At 34.3% G+C, this 20,706-nt stretch overlaps 1 protein-coding gene across 11 annotated transcripts in view; it reads left to right on the top strand.

Annotated features, from left to right (window-relative positions):
• Shawl (Shaw-like) overlaps positions 1 to 20,706 on the top strand; it is a 278,379-nt gene that overhangs the window by 246,069 nt on the left and 11,604 nt on the right. For all 11 annotated transcript variants that reach the window (XM_073966843.1, XM_073966837.1, XM_073966836.1 and 8 more), the window contains 6 exons: positions 14,311 to 14,460; positions 14,531 to 14,663; positions 14,742 to 14,921; positions 16,883 to 17,467; positions 17,577 to 17,873; positions 18,038 to 18,247. In XM_073966843.1, coding sequence (XP_073822944.1) covers positions 14,311 to 14,460; positions 14,531 to 14,663; positions 14,742 to 14,921; positions 16,883 to 17,467; positions 17,577 to 17,873; positions 18,038 to 18,247 — 1,555 coding nt within the window. The remainder of the gene's footprint in view (positions 1 to 14,310; positions 14,461 to 14,530; positions 14,664 to 14,741; positions 14,922 to 16,882; positions 17,468 to 17,576; positions 17,874 to 18,037; positions 18,248 to 20,706) is intronic.

The following is a 20,706-nucleotide window of genomic DNA, read 5'->3' as shown; positions in this document are numbered from 1 at the left end:
TGCAATTTTCATCAGGGGGAAGATCAGTAGTTCTTCTTTGTAGTATACTTTGCCGGTATATGCCCTCCAGGAAATAAAATATAGACCAAAAATATTTTTTTTTGTATTTTTCATACAAAAGTAATGGTCCATTTCACCCGCTAAATAATATAAGATCATCATCCAAAATTATAGGCATCTTCCTCTACCTAACTCCCAACCTCGTGCAAAATTTCGTGATTATTGGGCTATAATTGCGACCTCTAGTGTGTTTATCATTACACTACAAACAAATAACAGGGTATATTAGGCTGTAACTCTGTTATCTTATCATGTACACCAACACAATTGACATCAATAGAAAGGTCAAGCGTTCCTCTTCCAAGTATAGCTTACTTGCCCGGAATGTCTCTTCCCAGAATAAAGATTTAAGCTGTATACTAAAATTTTTCACAATTTTCACACAAAAGTTTTAGTCCATTTAACCCTCTAAATATTATCTGATCGCCATCTCCAATTGCAAGCTACTTCTTCGTCATATAATCTTACCTTACTTAAAATTTCGAGGCGATCTGACTATTATTGCGACCTACAGAGCATCTACAAAATCGGATAAAAATTATGTTTTTGGTCCATTTCACCCCCTAAATATTTCACGATCATCACCAATTAAAATAGCGATCTATTCTGATGTGAAACCGACCTCCATACCAAATTTCGTGACGATTGGTCCATAATTGCGGCCTGGAGTTTGATTACAATTTATAATGGAAAGACGGACACACGGACGGACGGACACACATCTCATTAGGGGTCTCCGACGAATATTTCGCGGTGTTACATGAATTTTTACCAAAACAAACTTATAATACCCTTTCCACATTGTGGTGTAGGGTATAAATAGGTAAAAAAAACTTTTTAAGTTAAATGGTTTTATGTTAAACATACATTGCAATGTTTAAGATAAATGTACTAAAAACCAAAAAATAATAAAATAGATACAGTCGTGGGAATTATAAACATATGCATAGACTAGACTAAAATAAAACCGTGGGGCACGTCAATTGTCTACAAATTATCGACTTAATGTGCGATAGAAGACTCGTTTAATTCGTCGTTAGGCAGTTGGCCCGCAGACGGTGAGGAAATTACTTACTATTTTCTTGCTTATGGAAATTCCAATAGTTATACACTCCATGTAAATAAAAGAGATGTTTCAACTAGTTTATCGTTGGACATTCACACTGCTGGCTGGCGAGGAATCGTTTCACTGCTCGTAGTTTGTCTTTAATCGACAAAGTATACTCGCTCACCACTATGAAACCCTGAAACTCGCTTATAATCGAGCTTGCTAGCTTGTTTCCACATTCTAGCCCTACTTATCACACGTCCATCGTTGTCGGTTGAACAACTGCCTAATTATAGTGTAACATTACAAAACAAACATTTTAATCAACGATTGTAGACAATTGACGTGCCCCACGGGTTTATTTTAGTCTAGTCTATGCATATGTTTATAATTCCCACGACTGTATCTATTTTATTATTTTTTGGTTTTTAGTACATTTATCTTAAACATTGCAATGTATGTTTAACATAAAACCATTTAACTTAAAAAGTTTTTTTACCTATTTTTATTTTTTACTCTGGCTAACTGTTAATCACAGAGGTAATGACGAAAGGAAGAGAAATCATATTGATTTCTTAAGATAGGCATTCAAAAATGCTAATTGTGAGATGATCTGACCGAAAGGAAATTAAGGGCTGGGCCCAAGTCTTAGCCAGATTGAGTGACAGGTGATTAAATAACTTCCGGTTACTTGTTATCATTTCCCGACTCCAAGAACTTTGGAACTGGTGGGACAAAACACATGACTTCACTTATAAATCTCGTCTATCTAGCGAAATTTGTTTATATTTCAGGTATTCGAGAAGCAGGAATATATCAAACGACTTCTGTAGTGATGATTTCTCCAGCTACCCAACATATCAAGAGAAAGCAATTATGTAGAATCTTTGATATTAAACAAGATTGAATTTCTATGATTGAGATGATTGAGTAAAGTGAGTCGTTCAGATGTGACGATTGCAGGAGGTCTGCTAATAGAAGTGACATTCTACTGCAAATATCCAACGGCTAATGTACAGAAAATCTGTTGTATCAGGTGGTTTAGAAGTTATACTAATGAAATAACGTCTGCAAACGTCCGGTCGCAAGGCAAATATGTAGCTGAAGATCGCAATACATTTATAGAACATTTACAGGACTATGTGCCTAATAACCAGCACTAACGCTAAGAATAACAATAAGAAAATATGTGACTTCGAACACTATTATTTTAAGAATTTAATACTATAGTCAATAGATATTGAACCGGATATTTTTTATTTAGTAAATTATTTCCTCAATATTCATAAAGGGTTTTATTATTTTGATTATCTCCTTCATGTTCTATGAAACACCAGATTTAACCCTGTAGACAAAAGGTTCGATGGCCTTTTTAACATTGCGTAGCTCAAATTGTTATCCGCACTGTAAAATTTACACTTCCGACCTTTTTGTTTTCATTCTGGAAAGCCATGAACATTTTATTCTGTATCCGATTTGGTTTTTATGTAGTTTATATTTTTTTTTCAATACAAAATACACATTTTCATTCATTATTCTTTTATCTTCCATAATTGAATAAACATGGTTGGTTGGGATAAATGGACATGTCAATTGTTTTGTGTGACAATTTTAATAGCAACAACAGGAATTCCGTGAAGTAAAAAAGCAAACAAAATTGCTCTCTGACACGCTCTCTTAATATTTTAAGTGTTTATTAAATGTCAATGCCACGAAAAATTATGAATGTAAAAACAGTTTATATTAAATTGTATTGAATTTATGTAGCGGGGTTTTTTTGTAGCAAAGTGATTTGTTAATGGTGGTAAAGAAGTAAAGTGGTAACGGAGGGAATTTAAAGGAATATACAATTGAGATGCAATTTAACTGTAATTTTTATTAGGAAATATTTTTCTTAAATTCCAAATGCTTAAAAGTTCCACGAATAATGAATAAAATTTAAATTGCAAATAGTTTTCAGGAACACGCCTGAACCAGCTTTAAATGGAAGGTGCTTACACCTGGGAAGTTTTTGCGAATTCTGAAACTACAATCTCCATAGATGGGAAAATCGAAAAAATCGCCGGAACTATTTTTGAACAAATCACGATAAAATTTTACATTTTTAGGGTTTTTTTAGGTTTTCACAATTTTGCTTGGAAAGCGCAAGTCCTGTCGAAATGGGAAATTGGAGGAATTGTTGTAGCTGTAAAAATTCCCTACAAGTTTGACTTTTATGACTTTTTTCCAGGTTTTACCATTTTTGTGATATATAGAAGATGAAATTGAGACAATGTCATGCATGGTGCGCCTTGTTTACAAACTATTGTGTTATCTCCCTCATTTGACCACTTTCGCCAACCTATTTGGCACCAATGTAAAGGAGAACTTTTTTCTCCCATTGACGAGCTTTCCATTTGGAATACCCGCATATGAATAAAACTTTGAATTTTCTCCACATAAGTAGTTTACACATTTCGACCCCTGAATAGTATACGAGCATCAACAAAAGGCTTATTCCCCTGTGGGACCCCCATCAACCCCAAAAATTTCGTGATTATCCGATTAAAATTGCTACCTGTGACGTGATTACAAAAAATTGAAAAATGGAAAGCATTACCGACTTTTTCGACATTTCGGATATTTTTTCTATAGAAAAAAAAAACAATCCTCAGCTCCTGACGATTTTTATACCCTCAGCATTTATGCTAACGAGGGTATATACACTTTCATACGGGCAAAATGTACCTCATCGAAACAATGGTCTTAGACCGCAAGTATGTTTGGACGAAATGTGTTTCAGACAATTTGGAGTTGATTTAGCCATGTCCGTCCGTCTGTCTGGCTGGAGCGCACGATAACTCTCGAACAGATCTGCCGACTCGGTCCAAAATGTGGCATTCGTGATATTTTGTGCAAACTTAGTTTATGTTCGAAGATAAGCCATATCGGTCCACTCCTTCCAGTACCTCCCACACAAAAGTTCGAAAATGTTCGGAAAATGTGTGCGCACGATAACTCTTGAAGGGAGTAACCGATTTGGTCCTTACTTTGCACATCCTAAAATGTGTACCAGACTTAGATAAGGTTTCAATATGGGCTCAATCGGTCCACTCCTTCGGGCACCTCCCACACAAAATTTCGGAAAAGTTCAGTTTAGGGCCATCTGTCGAATCGCTTTGATTTTTGTTTTAGCAACTTGTATTCACTGCCCCCCATACGACGGTACAAGTTTTATTAGGGGGAAGTCCACACTTCCTGAGAAAATAGCATGAAAGTTGCAAAAAAACCGCGTGAGGTGGTTGGAGCGCAAGATAACTCTCGAACGGATCTGCCGAACCGGTCCAACATTATTTGGCCTTAGTAATATTTTGTCCAAACATAGTTTAAGTTCGAAGATAAGCCTCATCGGTCCACTACTTAAGGTACCTCCCCCCCCAAAAGTTCACAAATGTTCGGAAAAATTGTGCGCACGGTAACTCTTGAAGGGAGTGGCCGACTTTTTCCATACTTTACATATCCTAATATTTCTACCAGATATAGATCAGGTTCGAATATGGACTATATTTGTGCACTCCTTCGGGTAACTGCCACACAAAATTTCGGATAAGTTCACTTTAAGACCTGATATCGAATCACTTTGATTTTTGTTGAAGCAACCTACATTCGCTGCCTCAATTACGATGGCAAACATCCCGAAGCGTGTAAAAACCCCCTATGGCACCATATGTAGTGGCTGGAGATCAACTTTCATAACGGGCAATGTAGAATCATTCCTTTTAGTATCTCCTCCGCAAAACTTTTGATCTCTAATCCTAATGAACATTTATGTCGGTTCAAATTCCTAAAATTTTTAGAATCCCCTAAATACATACGTTTTTTGGGAAATAATTGTTTCAATATACACAGGCTGAGGGTACATCTCTGTCGGCAAAGCGGGCTGATACTTTTTTACTTGTTTTCATAGAAAAAACCAACCGCAGTTCCTGAGGAATTTTTTTCTATAGAAAAAAAACCCAAACTCAGTTCCTGAGAATTTTTTTCTATAGAAAAAAAACAAACTCAGATCCTGAGGATTTTTTCTACAGGAGGTACTAGAAGGAATGGACCGACATAATCCATTATGGAAGTGGATCTTATTTTGGAAGTCATATCTTTTCCATAGATATCGCGTCCACTAGTCATTCCAGTGGGTCATTGTATAACTTTTGGACTAGCTCCAGGCACTGCACATGGTGCCGTAGTGCTTTTTACAGCTTTCAGACTATTTTCTTAGGAAGTATGGAATTACTTATACTTACGAGTAGCTGGCCCATTACAGAACATTTGTTCCATAGACCGTACTTAGAAAAGATCTCCAATTCTCTCTGTTTCGTGCTTCGCTTTTTGGAATATCGCGCCTTGCCATCTCTTCATACACTTGTTTGCGCCATCTATTCTTTGGCCTGCCAATTCTGCATGTACCGCGATGTGGCTCGAATTTATACGCCTTTTTAGCGGGTTCGTCATCGCTCATTCTTATTATATAGCCTAGCCAACGCAATCGCTGCATCTCGATACGTTTAACTATATTCATGTCTTTGTATAGCAGATACAGTTCGTGGTTCATAGATCATTCGTAGATTTTTTCTCTCAAACACTCCAAGCACTGCCTTATCTACTTGCGCAAGTATCCATCAGCACGGGTAGTATCAGTGTTTTGTAAAGCGTTATTTTTGTTTGACGAGTTGTGGCTTTGTTCTTAAACTGCTTACTTAAGGCAAAGTAGCGTCTGTTAGCCAATATAATTCTTATTTTTATTTCGCAACTGATGTTGTTTATTGTGTTTACGGCGGTGCCGAGGTATACGAAGTCTTTTACTACCTCAAAATTAAAGAAACCAACTTCAACAGTTTGTCCGATCTCAATGGACGCATTGCGCGTCGACACCATCAACTTGGTCTTTTCGCCGTTTACCGCCAGACCCACTTTAGCAGATTCTCCTTCGGCCTTCATAAAGGTATCGGTTACTTCTTTTGCTGATCGTCCCATGATGTCTATATCATCAGCATAAGCAAGTAACATGTGGCTATTGGTGTAGATTGTGCCATTTCTTTTGATGTTTGCCTCTCGTATAACCTTTTCTAGCAGGACGTTGAAAAGATCACACGAAAGGCTGTCTCCTTGCCTGAAACCTCTTTTGGTACAAAACTCTTCGGAGAGGTTCTTTCCTATTTTAACTGAAGATCTTATGTCAGTTAGAGTCATTTTATAAAGCCGAATGAACTTTGCGGGGATGCCAAATTCAGACATGGCTTGGAATACCTTTGATCGTAGCGGGCGGTCGAAGGCTGCTTTATAATCGACAAAAATGTGGTAGGTTTCGATCTGCATCTCTTGGGTCTTCTCCAGGATTAGCCGCAGGGTAAATATCTGGTCAATGGTGGACTTGCCAGGTCTAAAGCCACATTGGTATGGTCCAATTATTTCGTTGACCATTGGCTTTAGTCGTTCGCACAATATCCCTGACACTATCTTGTAGGCGATAGGAAGAAGACTTATGCCCCTATAGTTGGAGCATAAAGTCTTATCTCCTTTCTTATGGACGGGACACAGGATGCTCAGGTTCCACTCGGGTACGCGTTCTTTCTGCCAGATGGAGCTAACTAGCTGATGCATACACCTTATCAGCGTGTCGCCTCCGGTTTTAAACAGCTCTGCTGGTAGGCCATCAGCTCCTGCTGCCTTATTATTCTTCAGCCGGTTTATTGCTGTCTTTGCCTAATCTTGGCCGGGTGGTATACATTCAATACCATCTTCTGCGATTGGATCTGTGGTATCTTCGTCGACTTCGCTACTATTGGATACCAACAGTTTGGAAAATGCTCTTTCCATATCCTGAGCACGCTATCTGTATCAGTTACCAGATTACCCTGCTGGTCTCTACAGGAGGATGTGCCAGTTCCAAAGCCATCAGTTTGATGTTTCACTCTTTGGTAGAATTTTCGGACTTCATTCTGTCTCCTGTACATCTCGATTTTTTCACACTCCCGCTTTCCCATTTCTCTCTTTTTCTTGCGGAAAAGACGTTTTTCTTCTCTCCTTTTCTCCCGATATCTCTCTCGTGCGCTACGCGTTGCTATTGATTGTAAAGTAGCTCTATATGCCGTATTTTTCTCTTCGGTAGCAGCACGACACTCCTGGTCATACCATGAATTTCTTTGTGGAGGTCTCTGGTATCCAAGTACTGATTTTGCGTCTGTTTGCATGGAGTGGGCAATGTTTTGTCATTGTCCTGATACGTTATCGGGATGAGGAGTGCTTTGATTAAGCAGTTGGGCCAGTTGAGTGGAATAGGCTGTGGCTATCTGTTGTGATTGCAGCTTACCGATGTCTAACTTTCGTGTTGTGTCTGTTCGTACTTAGTTTGCTACGTTTAACCTGGTGCGTAACTTTGCTGCAACAAGGTAGTGGTCCGAGTCTATGTTTGTACCTTGGAACGATCGTACATCCAACACGCTTGATGCATGTCTTGCACCTATCACAACTTGATCAATTTGATTTCTTGTTCTTTAATCTGGCGACAGCCAGGTGCCCTTATGAATGTCGAGATGCTTAAATCTGGTACTGCTAACTACCATGTTTCTTGCAGCTGGAAAGCCTATCAGCCTCATACCATTGTCAGATGTTTCACTGTGGAGACTGAATTTCCCGACTGTTGGGCCAAAGATATTCTCCTTTCCAATTTTGGCATTAAAATCGCCTAGTATAATTTTAATGTCATTGGCAGGGCAACGGTCATAAATTTCTTCTAAGCGTTCGTAAAATATATCTTTGGTCTGTTCGTCCTTGTCTTCAGTGGGAGCATGAGCGCAAATACAGCTGATGTTGAAGAATTTTGCTTTTAATCGAATTGCAGCGAGTCTTTCATTCACTTCACGTTCTTATGGGTGAATGCGGCGGGACATGATAGCTCACTACCTTTAACGGGTGTTAAAGGCAGTTCCCCAGGTCACACCACGGGGAGGTCAGTGTCCACTTGTGATGAAAGAGGGACCAAGATAAATCCTGGGCTTTGCCATGTTAAAGCCGGTCAGGACCGTTCCTTGGTATCTTCCATGCCCCTGAAAGAACTTGTACCGTCGTAATGGGGGCAGTGAATGCAAGTTCCTGCAAAAAGAATCAAAGCGATTCGCGAGGAGATCCTAAACTGCACTTTTCCGAAATTTTGTGTGGGAGGTACTCGAAGGAGTGGACCGATATAACCCATATTGGAACCTCATCTATGTCTAAGTAAATTGGTTACTCCGTTTAAGAGTTATCGTGCGCACAATTTTTCCGAACATTTTCGAACTTTTGTGGGGGAGGTACCTGAAGAAGTGGACCGATACGGCTCATCTTCGAATTTAAACTAAGTTTGGACAAAATATTGTGAAAGCCAAATATTGTACCAAATTGGTTCTTCAATTCGAGAAGAACCAGGCAGATAGAAAAACGAGCGGATGTGGCTAAATCGACTCTAAATTGCCTGAACCGGATTTCGTCCAAATATACTTGGGGGGTCTAAAACCAAGTGTATATACACCCTCGTTAGCGCAAATGCTGAAGGTATAAAAACTCGCTATAAGAAGACTATTTTGTGTGAGATTTCATATCTTTTTTTTCTACAACATTTCGTTATAAAGACGTTTGCTATAGAGATGTTTGACTGTAGCTCGACTCGCTGTCTTATTTTGGCTTAAAAACGTTCCGATTGATGTTATTGCCTCTTTCTTCCATTTTACATAGATTGACGTACGTGCAAATATCTGCCCACCATTTTGTACATGTCGACCAACTCGCTGCCGTAGCTTGCTTGTAAATGTCCCCTTCTAATTTTTAATTCGATTTCAGTATCTAGTATTTCAAAATAAATTACTCCAGCTCTCATCCTGAAACAAGTGTGAGGTTCAACATAACCTTACACTTCGCTGCCTTAACTAATTTAACAAAACCTTTGCAAAATCCCTGAAGAGTAATTTACTTAAATTTATGGTCTTGAGGATTATTTTGCTTTCGAACAACTGGCGATTTCTTCTAGGTATAGACAACACAATAACAGCATTTTGTACTGTTTTCATTGTTTTCAATGGGGCCGTCATTAGATTTTCTCAATCAAATTTCTAGCTTTGTACATACTTTTGAATATTTTAGGATATTTTATGCTTTCATGCTAAATAAATTTATATATATGTATATGTGAGCGAAAGAGATAGAGAGAAGGTATTTTGATATGCATCATTAAGCGAAACGGTCACTAAGTCTCCAGGCCATAAACAAATTATGATAAACAATACCAAAAACAACAATAACTACAACATATTTGAAATTCAAGCATTGTTAAAAGCAACCCTTAAACCAAATCATTTTCTGTGTGCAGTGTAAACAAATTTGCGCCATTTTTAAAAATATTCACAAAATTGTGTTATTATTGTTGGTGTTGTTGATATCATCATCGCAGTCATAACAAAATAAATAAATTAAAAATTTATACAGTTTCGGGGAAAATTTTATTATTTACATATTTTACCATTTCAAAGTTGTGTGTGTCATATTTCGCTTAGAAAATTTTCTATATAGAATATTTTTATTTGCATCAACGAAGTTTTGCTGCTGGCATTTTTTGCATTTCTTTATTTGTGGTTGCTTGGCAGTGTTTTTTTTTTGTTCATTCTCATTTCATTATTTTTCATTGGACTCTGTTGGTTGGTCATAATTCAATTTAAGAATTCATAAATTTTATTTAAGAATTTTGTGCATTAAAGTGCCTCAAGCTATCAAAAACAATAACAACAACGACGAATTGTTATTTCACTTTATTACTCTTGTTGTATGGTGAGGGTGGTGGGGCTGGTGTTGTTGTTGTCGTTGCTTAAGAGAGATGTGTATATTTATAGATGTTTCTGACAACGTGTTCACTCAACAGCATCCTTGAAAGCATTACGAGAAGTATTTTTTATTTATAGCAAAATATTATTCCAATTAGGAATCAACTTGGTCTTGTCCAGCTGCAAAAACATGTCTTCACTTCTTGTTCTGTCTGCTGCTCTTTCTTCTTTTTGTGGCAAAAAATGTAAACGTGCGAAAATTATTTAAATAAACTTAATTTTGTTTACAGTGTAGGTATGTATGGGATGGATGTGCTTTTGTGTGTGTGTGTGAGGTTTTTTATGTGTTTTGTGTGACCAACTACATACATACATTTTAAATGTATGTGTGTGTGTGTTTTGTGACAGATCAGGGATGGGAAAACTGAATAGCTATTTGTATTCTTGAGTAGAGGAATTGAAGTTTTCCCGTAGAATACACAATTTAGCTAAGCTGAATTGAAGTTTTCCTATAGAAAACCCAATTCAGCTAAGCTGAATTGAAGTTTTCATATAGAAAACATAGCTGAATGAAGTTTTCATATAGAAAACATAATTCAGCTAAGCTGAATTTAAGTTTTCATATAGAAAACATAATTCAGCCAAGCTTAATTTAAGTTTTCATATAGAATACACAAATCAGCCAAGCTGAAATAGAAAACACAATTCAGCTAAACTGGATTGAAGTTTTCCTATAGAAAACACAATTCAGCTAAGCTGAATTGAAGTTTTCCCATATAAAACATAACTCAGCTAAGCTGAATTGAAGTTTTCCTATAGAAAGCCCAATACAGCTAAGCCGAATTGAAATATTCCTATAGAAAACCTAATTCAGCTGAGCTGAATTGAAGTTTTACTTTAGAATACACAATTCAGCTAAGTTGAATTCAAGTTTTCCTATAGAAAGCTCAATTCAGCTAAGCCGAATTGAAGTTTTCCTATAGAAAACCCAATTCAGCTAAGCCGAATTGAAGTTTTCCTATAGAAAACCCAATTCAGCTAAGCCGAATTGAAGTTTTCCAGTAGAAAACATACTTGAATTGAAGTTTTCCCATAGAAAACATAACTAAATTGAAGTTTTCTCATAGAAAACATAATTCAGCCAAGCTGAATTGAAGTTTTCCCATATTAAACATAACTCAGCTAAGCTGAATTGAAGTTTTCCTATAGAAAGCCCAATACAGCTAAGCCGAATTGAAATATTCCTATAGAAAACCTAATTCAGCTGAGCTGAATTGAAGTTTTCCTTTAGAATACACAATTCAGCTAAGCTGAATTCAAGTTTTCCTACAGAAAGCTCAATTCAGCTAAGCCGAATTGAAGTTTTCCTATAGAAAACCCAATTCAGCTAAGCCGAATTGAAGTTTTCCTATAGAAAACCCAATTCAGCTAAGCCGAATTGAAGTTTTCCTATAGAAAACCCAATTCAGCTAAGCCGAATTGAAGTTTTCCAGTAGAAAACATACTTGAATTGAAGTTTTCCCATAGAAAACATAACTTAATTGAAGTTTTCTCATAGAAAACATAATTCAGCCAAGCTGAATTGAAGTTTTCCATTAGAATACACAATTCAACTAAGCTGAATTCAAGTTTTCCTATAGAAAGCTCAATTCAGCTAAGCCGAATTGAAGTTTTCCTATAGAAAACCCAATTCAGCTAAGCCGAATTGAAGTTTTCCCGTAGAAAACATACTTGAATTGAGGTTTTCACATAGAAAACATAACTAAATTGAAGTTTTCTCATAGCAAACATAATTCAGCCAAGCTGAATTGAAGTTTTCCATTAGAAAATATAACTCAGCTAAGCCGAATTGAAGTTTTCCCGTAGAAAACATAACTAAATTGAAGTTTTCTCATAGAAAACATAATTCAGCCAAGCTGAATTGAAGTTTTCTTAACGAAAACACAATCCAGCTAAGCTGAATTGAAGTTTTCTCTCAGAATAAACAATTCAGCTATCCTGAATTGATGATTTCTTATAGAAGAGCCAATTCAGCTAAGCTTAATTGAAGTTTTCCTATAAAAAACACAATTCAGCTTAGCTAAATCGAAGTTTTCCTATAGCAAAAAACACAATTTAACTAAGCTGAATTGAAGTTTTCCTATCGAAAACATTCATTCAGCTATGCTGAATTGAAGTTTTCCTATAGAACACCCAATTCAGCAAAGCCGAATTGAAGCTTTCCCATAGAAAACATAATTAAATTGGAGTTTTCCCATAGTAAACATAATTCAGCTTAGTTGAATTGAAGTTTTTCCATAGAAAACATAACTGAATTCAAGTTTTCATATAGAAAACATAACTAAATTGAAGTTTTCCCATATAAAACATAATTCAGCTAAGCTGAATTGAAATTTTCCCGTAGAAAACATACTTGAATTGAAGTTTTTACATAGAAAACATAATTAAATTGAAATTTTCCCATATATAACATAATTCAGCTAAGCTGAACTGAGGTTTTCCCATAAAAAGCATAATTAAGCTTAGCTCAATTGAAATTTTCCAGTAGAAAACATACTTGATTTGAAGTTTCCCATAGAAAATATAACTAAATTGAAGTTTTCTCATAGAGAACATAATTCAGCCAAGCTGAATTGAAGTTTTCCATTAGAAAACATAACTCAGCTAAGCTGAATTGAAGTTTTCCCATAGAAAACATAAGCTGAATTATGTTTTCTATGGAAAAACTTCAATTCAAGTATGTTTTCCACAGGAAAATTTCAATTCAGCTTAGCTGAATTATGTTTTATATGGGAAAACTTAAATTCAGCTTAGCTGAGTTATGTTTTCTTCCTATAGAAACCCCAATTCAGCTAAGCTAAATTGAAGTATTCCTATAGAAAACCACATTCAGCTAAGCTGAATTGAAGTTTTCATTACAATACACAAATCAGCCAAGCTTAATTAAAGTTTTTCTAACGAAAACACAATTCAGCTAAGCTGAATTGAAGTTTTCCTATATAATACACAATTCAGCTAAGCTGAATTGAAGTTTTCCTATAGAAAGCCCAATTTAGGTAAGCTGAATTGAAGTTTTCTTATAGAAAACCCAGTTCAGCTAAGCTGAATTGAAGTTTTCATATAGAATACACAAATCAGCCAAGCTGAATTGAAGTTTTCCTTTAGAAAACACAATCAGCTAAGCTGAATTGAAGTTTTCTTATAGAAAACATAATTGAATTGAAGTTTTCACATAGACAACATAAAAAAATTGAAAAAACATAATTCAACCAAGCTGAATTGAAGTTTTCCATTAGAAAACATAACTTAAGCTGAAATGAAGTTTTCCCATAGAAAACATAATTCCGCTAAGCTGAATTGAACTTTTCCCATAAAAAACAAACTTGAATTGAAGTTTTTCCATAGAAAACATAATTGAATTGAAATGTTCCCATAGAAAACATAATCCAGCTAAGCTGAATTGAAGTTTTTCCATATAAAACATAATTCAGCTAAGCTGAATTGAAAATTTCCCCTAGAAAACATACTTGAATTGAAGTTTTCCCATGGAAAACATAACTAAATTGAACTTTTCCTATAGAAAACGTAATTCAGCTTAGCTACATTGAAGTTGTCCTTTAGAAAACACAATTCAGCTAAGCTATATTGAAGTTTTTCTAGGCAAACATAATGTAGCTATGCTGAATTTCTTGAATTTCTTGTATAAAACCCTATTCAGCTAAGCTAAATTGAAGTTTTCCTGGAGATGATCTTGTAACAAAAATAATACAATATTGTAAAGTTTTCCATCCCTGCCATAAAGTACAAACAGTATTGTGCACACGTTATCGTCATCATCGTCGACAATTCCGTCCTCATCATCGTCATCATCGCCATCATCAGCAACAACGGCACATATCTTTGTGCCATTCGTGATAGTGACCCAAAGTTTCCGCTCATAAATAATGAAAATGTCTATGTAAACAACGGAAAGATGTTTTTCCCATTTTCCAAGCAGTTTATTTTCTATTTGTTTGCCCTCTGCCCCCCCTTCCCCTTTTTATTCCTCGTATCATATCCGTATCCGTAATAGAGAAAGTTATACCCATACACACTCATATACACACGCACACACACCTTAGAAACAGGGAACATGTGCTTACACATGGTGGTGGCATTGTTGTTGGTTTGATGCTAAATATTGTCGATTTCACAGGCATAGAAGTTTTGCCATTCCGTTCCCTTAAATTCTGCTGAATTAGCAGTACACTTTTTGACTAATGGCAAATATAAAATATGCAGATGGTACATAATTTGTATTTTGTGTTTTTTTCTTTTTCTTCTTTTTTTTTCTTTTTTATGACTTTGTGGCTTGTTCAACATCACTCACCCGCACAGGTATGAGACGTATAAAGCAACGCTAAAGAAAATACCTGCCACACGATTATCACGTTTAACTGAGGCCTTAGCCAATTACGATCCAGTGCTCAATGAATATTTTTTTGATCGGCATCCGGGAGTTTTTACGCAAATTTTAAATTATTACAGGTGAGGAAGGAAGGGAAAGAGAGGAAACTCTCTTTCACAATAAAATTTAATTTTTCCTTTTCTCTTTCAGAACTGGTAAACTGCACTATCCTACCGATGTTTGTGGTCCTTTGTTTGAGGAAGAATTAGAGTTTTGGGGTTTAGATTCAAATCAAGTAGAACCCTGTTGCTGGTCCACCTATAGTATACACAGAGATACTCAGGTTGGTATTCAAATTATCTTGTTGTTTCTCTAAAGATATTTAATCAACATGTTGTTGTTTTTTATTTTTGCTTTGCAGAACACTTTAGCCATATTGGATAAATTAGATATTGATAATGAAAAACCTTCGGAGGAACAAGTTGCCCGACTCTTTGGTTTTGAAGATTCCATTAATAAGGGCCGTTTGAATTGCTGGCAGCGCATTAAACCAAAAATATGGGCTCTATTTGATGAGCCATCGAGTTCGACGGGAGCAAAGGTGAGCGAGAATAATAAAGAGAGTGGACGTTTGTATATTATATAAGGAATATATAACTGATATCACTGGTGATTATATTGGGATGAACATGTAATTGGTGATAATTTTCGCATAGAAAAATGTGACTGGTGATAGTTTTCGTATAGAAAAATATCACTGGTGATAGTTTTCGTATAGAAAAATATCACTGGTGATAGTTTTCGTATAGAAAAATATCACTGGTGATAGTTTTCGTATAGAAAAATATCACTGGTGATAGTTTTCGTATATAGAAAAATATCACTGGTGATAGTTTTCGTATATAGAAAAATATCACTGGTGATAGTTTTCGTATATAGAAAAATATCACTGGTGATAGTTTTCGTATATAGAAAAATATCACTGGTGATAGTTTTCGTATATAGAAAAATATCACTGGTGATAGTTTTCGTATATAGAAAAATATCACTGGTGATAGTTTTCGTATATAGAAAAATATCACTGGTGATAGTTTTCGTATATAGAAAAATATCACTGGTGATAGTTTTCGTATATAGAAAAATATCACTGGTGATAGTTTTCGTATATAGAAAAATATCACTGGTGATAGTTTTCGTATATAGAAAAATATCACTGGTGATAGTTTTCGTATATAGAAAAATATCACTGGTGATAGTTTTCGTATATAGAAAAATATCACTGGTGATAGTTTTCGTATATAGAAAAATATCACTGGTGATAGTTTTCGTATATAGAAAAATATCACTGGTGATAGTTTTCGTATATAGAAAAATATCACTGGTGATAGTTTTCGTATATAGAAAAATATCACTGGTGATAGTTTTCGTATAGAAAAATATTACTGGTGATAGTTTTCGTATAGACAAATATCACTGGTGATAGTTTTCGTATAGAAAAATATCACTGGTGATAGTTTTCGTATGGAAAAGTTCGTATAGTCAAATTGTCATTCGTGGTATTTAATTATCATCATCAGTGATATTTTTCTATTAAACAATCATCAGTGATATTTTTATATAGAAAAATTGTCACTGGCATTTTTTATAGAAAACTTATCATTAGTGTAATTTTTCATAGACAACTTATCGTTAGTGATGTTGTTTCTGTAGAGAAATATATCATTAGTGATATTTTTTTTTAGGAATGTTATCATTAGTGATATTTTTCTATAGAAAAGTTATCATTAGTGTAATTTTTCTATATGAAAGTTATATGTAGTGATATTTTTGTATAGAAAACTTATCAGTAGTGATATTTTTCTATAGTAGACTTAACATGAGTGATATTTTTCTATAGAAACATTACCATTAGTGATATTTTCCCATAGAAAGCTTATCACTCGTGATATTTTTCTACAGAAAAACTGTTACTATTGATATTTTTTGATAGAAAAATTGTTATTAGTGATATTTTTCTATGGAAAAGTTGTCATTGGAGATATTTTTCTATAGGTAAGTTGTAATTAGTGATATTTTTTCTGTAGAAAAATTGTCATTAATGATATTTCTGGAACTAGTTAAATTTTTATATAGAAAAATTGTCATTGGTGACATTTTTCTGTAGAAAAATTGTCATTGGTGACATTTTGACATTTTTCTATAGAAAAATTGTCATTGGTGACATTTTTCTATAGAAAACAAGCTTCGTCCATTAAATACTTCCCATTGAATTGCTATTTTACTGAAAAGCTTCATAAAAATTTATCAAATTATAGCCAAAAAAGTTTCAACAAATTACCCATAACCTCACAATATGCCCACAAAACAATTTTCATCTATCTTAAAAGAGATTTATGATTTAAAAACTCAATCAAAACTTTTTTCGGGAGGGTAATTTCAGTCATTACTTCCGAACCAAAATATTTATTAAAAACTTTTATTGCATTACTTTGTTTTTGTATTTGGCACACTCAAACCCAACAACAAACATTTTGAAACAATTTTCAAATTTTCTTTTTGCAGGTGGTTGCCAGTATGTCTGTATTTTTCATATTCGTTTCTGTGATATCTTTCTGCCTGAAAACACATCCGGGTTTTCGCGTAGATTTTACACCCACCAATAGCCAACAACAACAACAACAAATATCAACTAGCTTACCGACCATACCTCAGCATACAACAATAAGTAATTTGCAGCCGCCGCCACCGCCGCCCACAATAGATGCATCCACCGCCTCCTTTAATAGCCAACGTCAGACATTACTACAGCCCACATTCAAGGTCATCAACTATACCACCACCTCCCCCAGTGGTGGTAATGGTAATTTTAGTGCGGGTCTTGTAACACCCATTGCCACCTTTAGCCTGGAGAAGACAGCACGACGTAGCAGTAGCAATAGTGAAAGAACACGTCGTCAGTCTATGCCGGGAGATGGAGTTGTTGGTGATAATGGTGATGATGGCCATAGCAACAATAACCTTAATGGTCCTGATGATACCCACATACATGGTTGGCATCAATCGTTCGGGCAACCACATGAGGCATTTTTCTATGTGGAATTGGTCTGCAATGTTTGGTTCTTCTTTGAGGTTATCATACGTTTCATAGTAAGTACTGGAGCTTGAGCCAGAAGAGGGTGGTGGAATTTATGATGATTCTTTACTTAATGTTTGTGTGTTTTTCTTTCCTTTTCCTTGCCCCTCTTCTTTTCGACAGGTTTCTCCAAATTTGTGGCAGTTTGTTAAATCTCCCGTCAACATTATTGACTTTGTGGCCACGTTGAGTTTTTACACAGATGTCATGCAACGCATGGGCGAATACACTGGGCTGTGGGAGGCCTTCTCAATCGTACGGATTATGCGTCTGTTTAAATTGACCCGCCATTCACCTGGCTTAAGGATCCTAATACACACATTTAAGGCCTCAGCCAAAGAGTTGACATTGTTGGTATTTTTCTTGGTTTTGGGTATTGTGTTCTTCGCCAGTCTGGCATATTATGCGGAAAAGCTTCAGGTAATGCTTACAAATGTGAACAACAACTACAAAAATAACAATAAATCCTGCAAAGGATTAGAGACTGTGTAGTTGAAGATTTTGTTGAATTTTGGTATTTAAGTTAATATTTGCAATGTGTGTGCTGATGTGTGTGTTTGTGTTTTTCTTTTGTTTATTTGCAGGATAATCCGGAAAATCAATTTAAAAGTATCCCTTTAGGTTTGTGGTGGGCCATTGTAACAATGACTACCGTGGGCTATGGTGATGTGGCACCTAAAACTTATCCTGGCATGTTTGTGGGTGCCCTATGTGCTTTGGCTGGTGTATTGACAATAGCTCTACCCGTACCTGTAATTGTTAGCAACTTTTCCATGTTTTATTCACATACACAGGTAAGATTATCAGCCAAAAACCTTACAAATTAATTAAGAGTTGAGAGCAACAAGTTTGGAAGGGAAGGTCTTCTCAGTGAGAGAGAGTGAATGGGAGGTAATTTCCACAGAAATTCTCAATGTGGTATTTAAAGTCAAATATTTTATAGGATAATTATCACCACTTACATAAAAATTGTCATCAGTGATATTTTTCTATACAAAAATTGACGTCAGTGATATTTTTCTATACAAAAATTGACGTCAGTGATATTTTTCTATACAAAAATTGACGTCAGTGATATTTTTCTATACAAAAATTGACGTCAGTGATATTTTTCTATAGAAAAATTGACGTCAGTGATATTTTTCTATAGAAAAATTGACGTCAGTGATATTTTTCTATAGAATGTTTGACGTCAGTGATATTTTTCTATAGAAAAATTGACGTCAGTGATATTTTTCTATAGAAAAATTGACGTCAGTGATATTTTTCTATAGAAAAATTGACGTCAGTGATATTTTTCTATAGAAAAATTGACGTCAGTGATATTTTTCTATAGAAAAATTGACGTCAGTGATATTTTTCTATAGAAAAATTGACGTCAGTGATATTTTTCTATAGAAAAATTGACGTCAGTGATATTTTTCTATAGAAAAATTGACGTCTGTGATATTTTTCTATAGAAAAATTGACGTCAGTGATATTTTTCTATAGAAAAATTGACGTCAGTGATATTTTTCTATAGAAAAATTGACGTCAGTGATATTTTTCTATAGAAAAATTGACGTCAGTGATATTTTTCTATAGAAAAATTGATGTCAGTGATATTTTTCTATAGAAAAATTGACGTCAGTGATATTTTTCTATAGAAAAATTGACGTCAGTGATATTTTTCTATAGAAAAATTGACGTCAGTGATATTTTTCTATAGAAAAATTGACGTCAGTGATATTTTTCTATAGAAAAATTGACGTCAGTGATATTTTTCTATAGAAAAATTGACGTCAGTGATATTTTTCTATAGAAAAATTGACGTCAGTGATATTTTTCTATAGAAAAATTGACGTCAGTGATATTTTTCTATAGAAAAATTGACGTCAGTGATATTTTTCTATAGAAAAATTGACGTCAGTGATATTTTTCTATAGAAAAATTGACGTCAGTGATATTTTTCTATAGAAAAATTGACGTCAGTGATATTTTTCTATATAGAAAAATTGACGTCAGTGATATTTTTCTATAGAAAAATTGACGTCAGTGATATTTTTCTATATAGAAAAATTGACGTCAGTGATATTTTTCTATATAGAAAAATTGACGTCAGTGATATTTTTCTATATAGAAAAATTGACGTCAGTGATATTTTTCTATATAGAAAAATTGACGTCAGTGATATTTTTCTATATAGAAAAATTGACGTCAGTGATATTTTTCTATATAGAAAAATTGACGTCAGTGATATTTTTCTATATAGAAAAATTGACGTCAGTGATATTTTTCTATATAGAAAAATTGACGTCAGTGATATTTTTCTGTATAGAAAAATTGACGTCAGTGATATTTTTCTATATAGAAAAATTGACGTCAGTGATATTTTTCTGTATAGAAAAATTGACGTCAGTGATATTTTTCTATATAGAAAAATTGACGTCAGTGATATTTTTCTATATAGAAAAATTGACGTCAGTGATATTTTTCTATAGAAAAATTGTCATCAGTGATATTTTTCTATAGAATAAATTTTTCTATAGAAAAATTTACGTTTTTCTATATAGAAAAATTGACGTCAGTGATATTTTTCTATATAGAAAAATTTGACGTCACTGATATTTTTCTATATAGAAAAATTGACGTCACTGATATTTTTCTATATAGAAAAATTGACGTCACTGATATTTTTCTATATAGAAAAATTGACGTCACTGATATTTTTCTATATAGAAAAATTTACGTCACTGATATTTTTCTATATAGAAAAATTTACGTCACTGATATTTTTCTATATAGAAAAATTTACGTCAGTGATATTTATCTATATAGAAAAATTTACGTCAGTGATATTTTTCTATATAGAAAAATTGACGTCAGTGATATTTTTCTATATAGAAAAATTGACGTCAGTGATATTTTTCTATATAGAAAAATTTACGTCAGTGATATTTTTCTATATAGAAAAATTTACGTCAGTGATATTTTTCTATATAGAAAAATTTACGCAGTGATATTTTTCTATATAGAAAAATTTACGTCAGTGATATTTTTCTATATAGAAAAATTTACGTCAGTGATATTTTTCTATATAGAAAAATTTACGTCAGTGATATTTTTCTATATAGAAAAATTTACGTCAGTGATATTTTTCTATATAGAAAAATTTACGTCAGTGATATTTTTCTATATAGAAAAATTTACGTCAGTGATATTTTTCTATATAGAAAAATTTACGTCAGTGATATTTTTCTATATAGAAAAATTG

The sequence above is a fragment of the Musca autumnalis genome, unplaced genomic scaffold, assembly GCF_047663935.1.
Source record: "Musca autumnalis isolate F117 unplaced genomic scaffold, ASM4766393v1 scaffold_2, whole genome shotgun sequence".
NCBI lineage: Eukaryota > Metazoa > Arthropoda > Insecta > Diptera > Muscidae > Musca > Musca autumnalis.
Note: the sequence above shows the minus strand (reverse complement) of the source record. Positions and strands in the feature narration are given on the sequence as shown.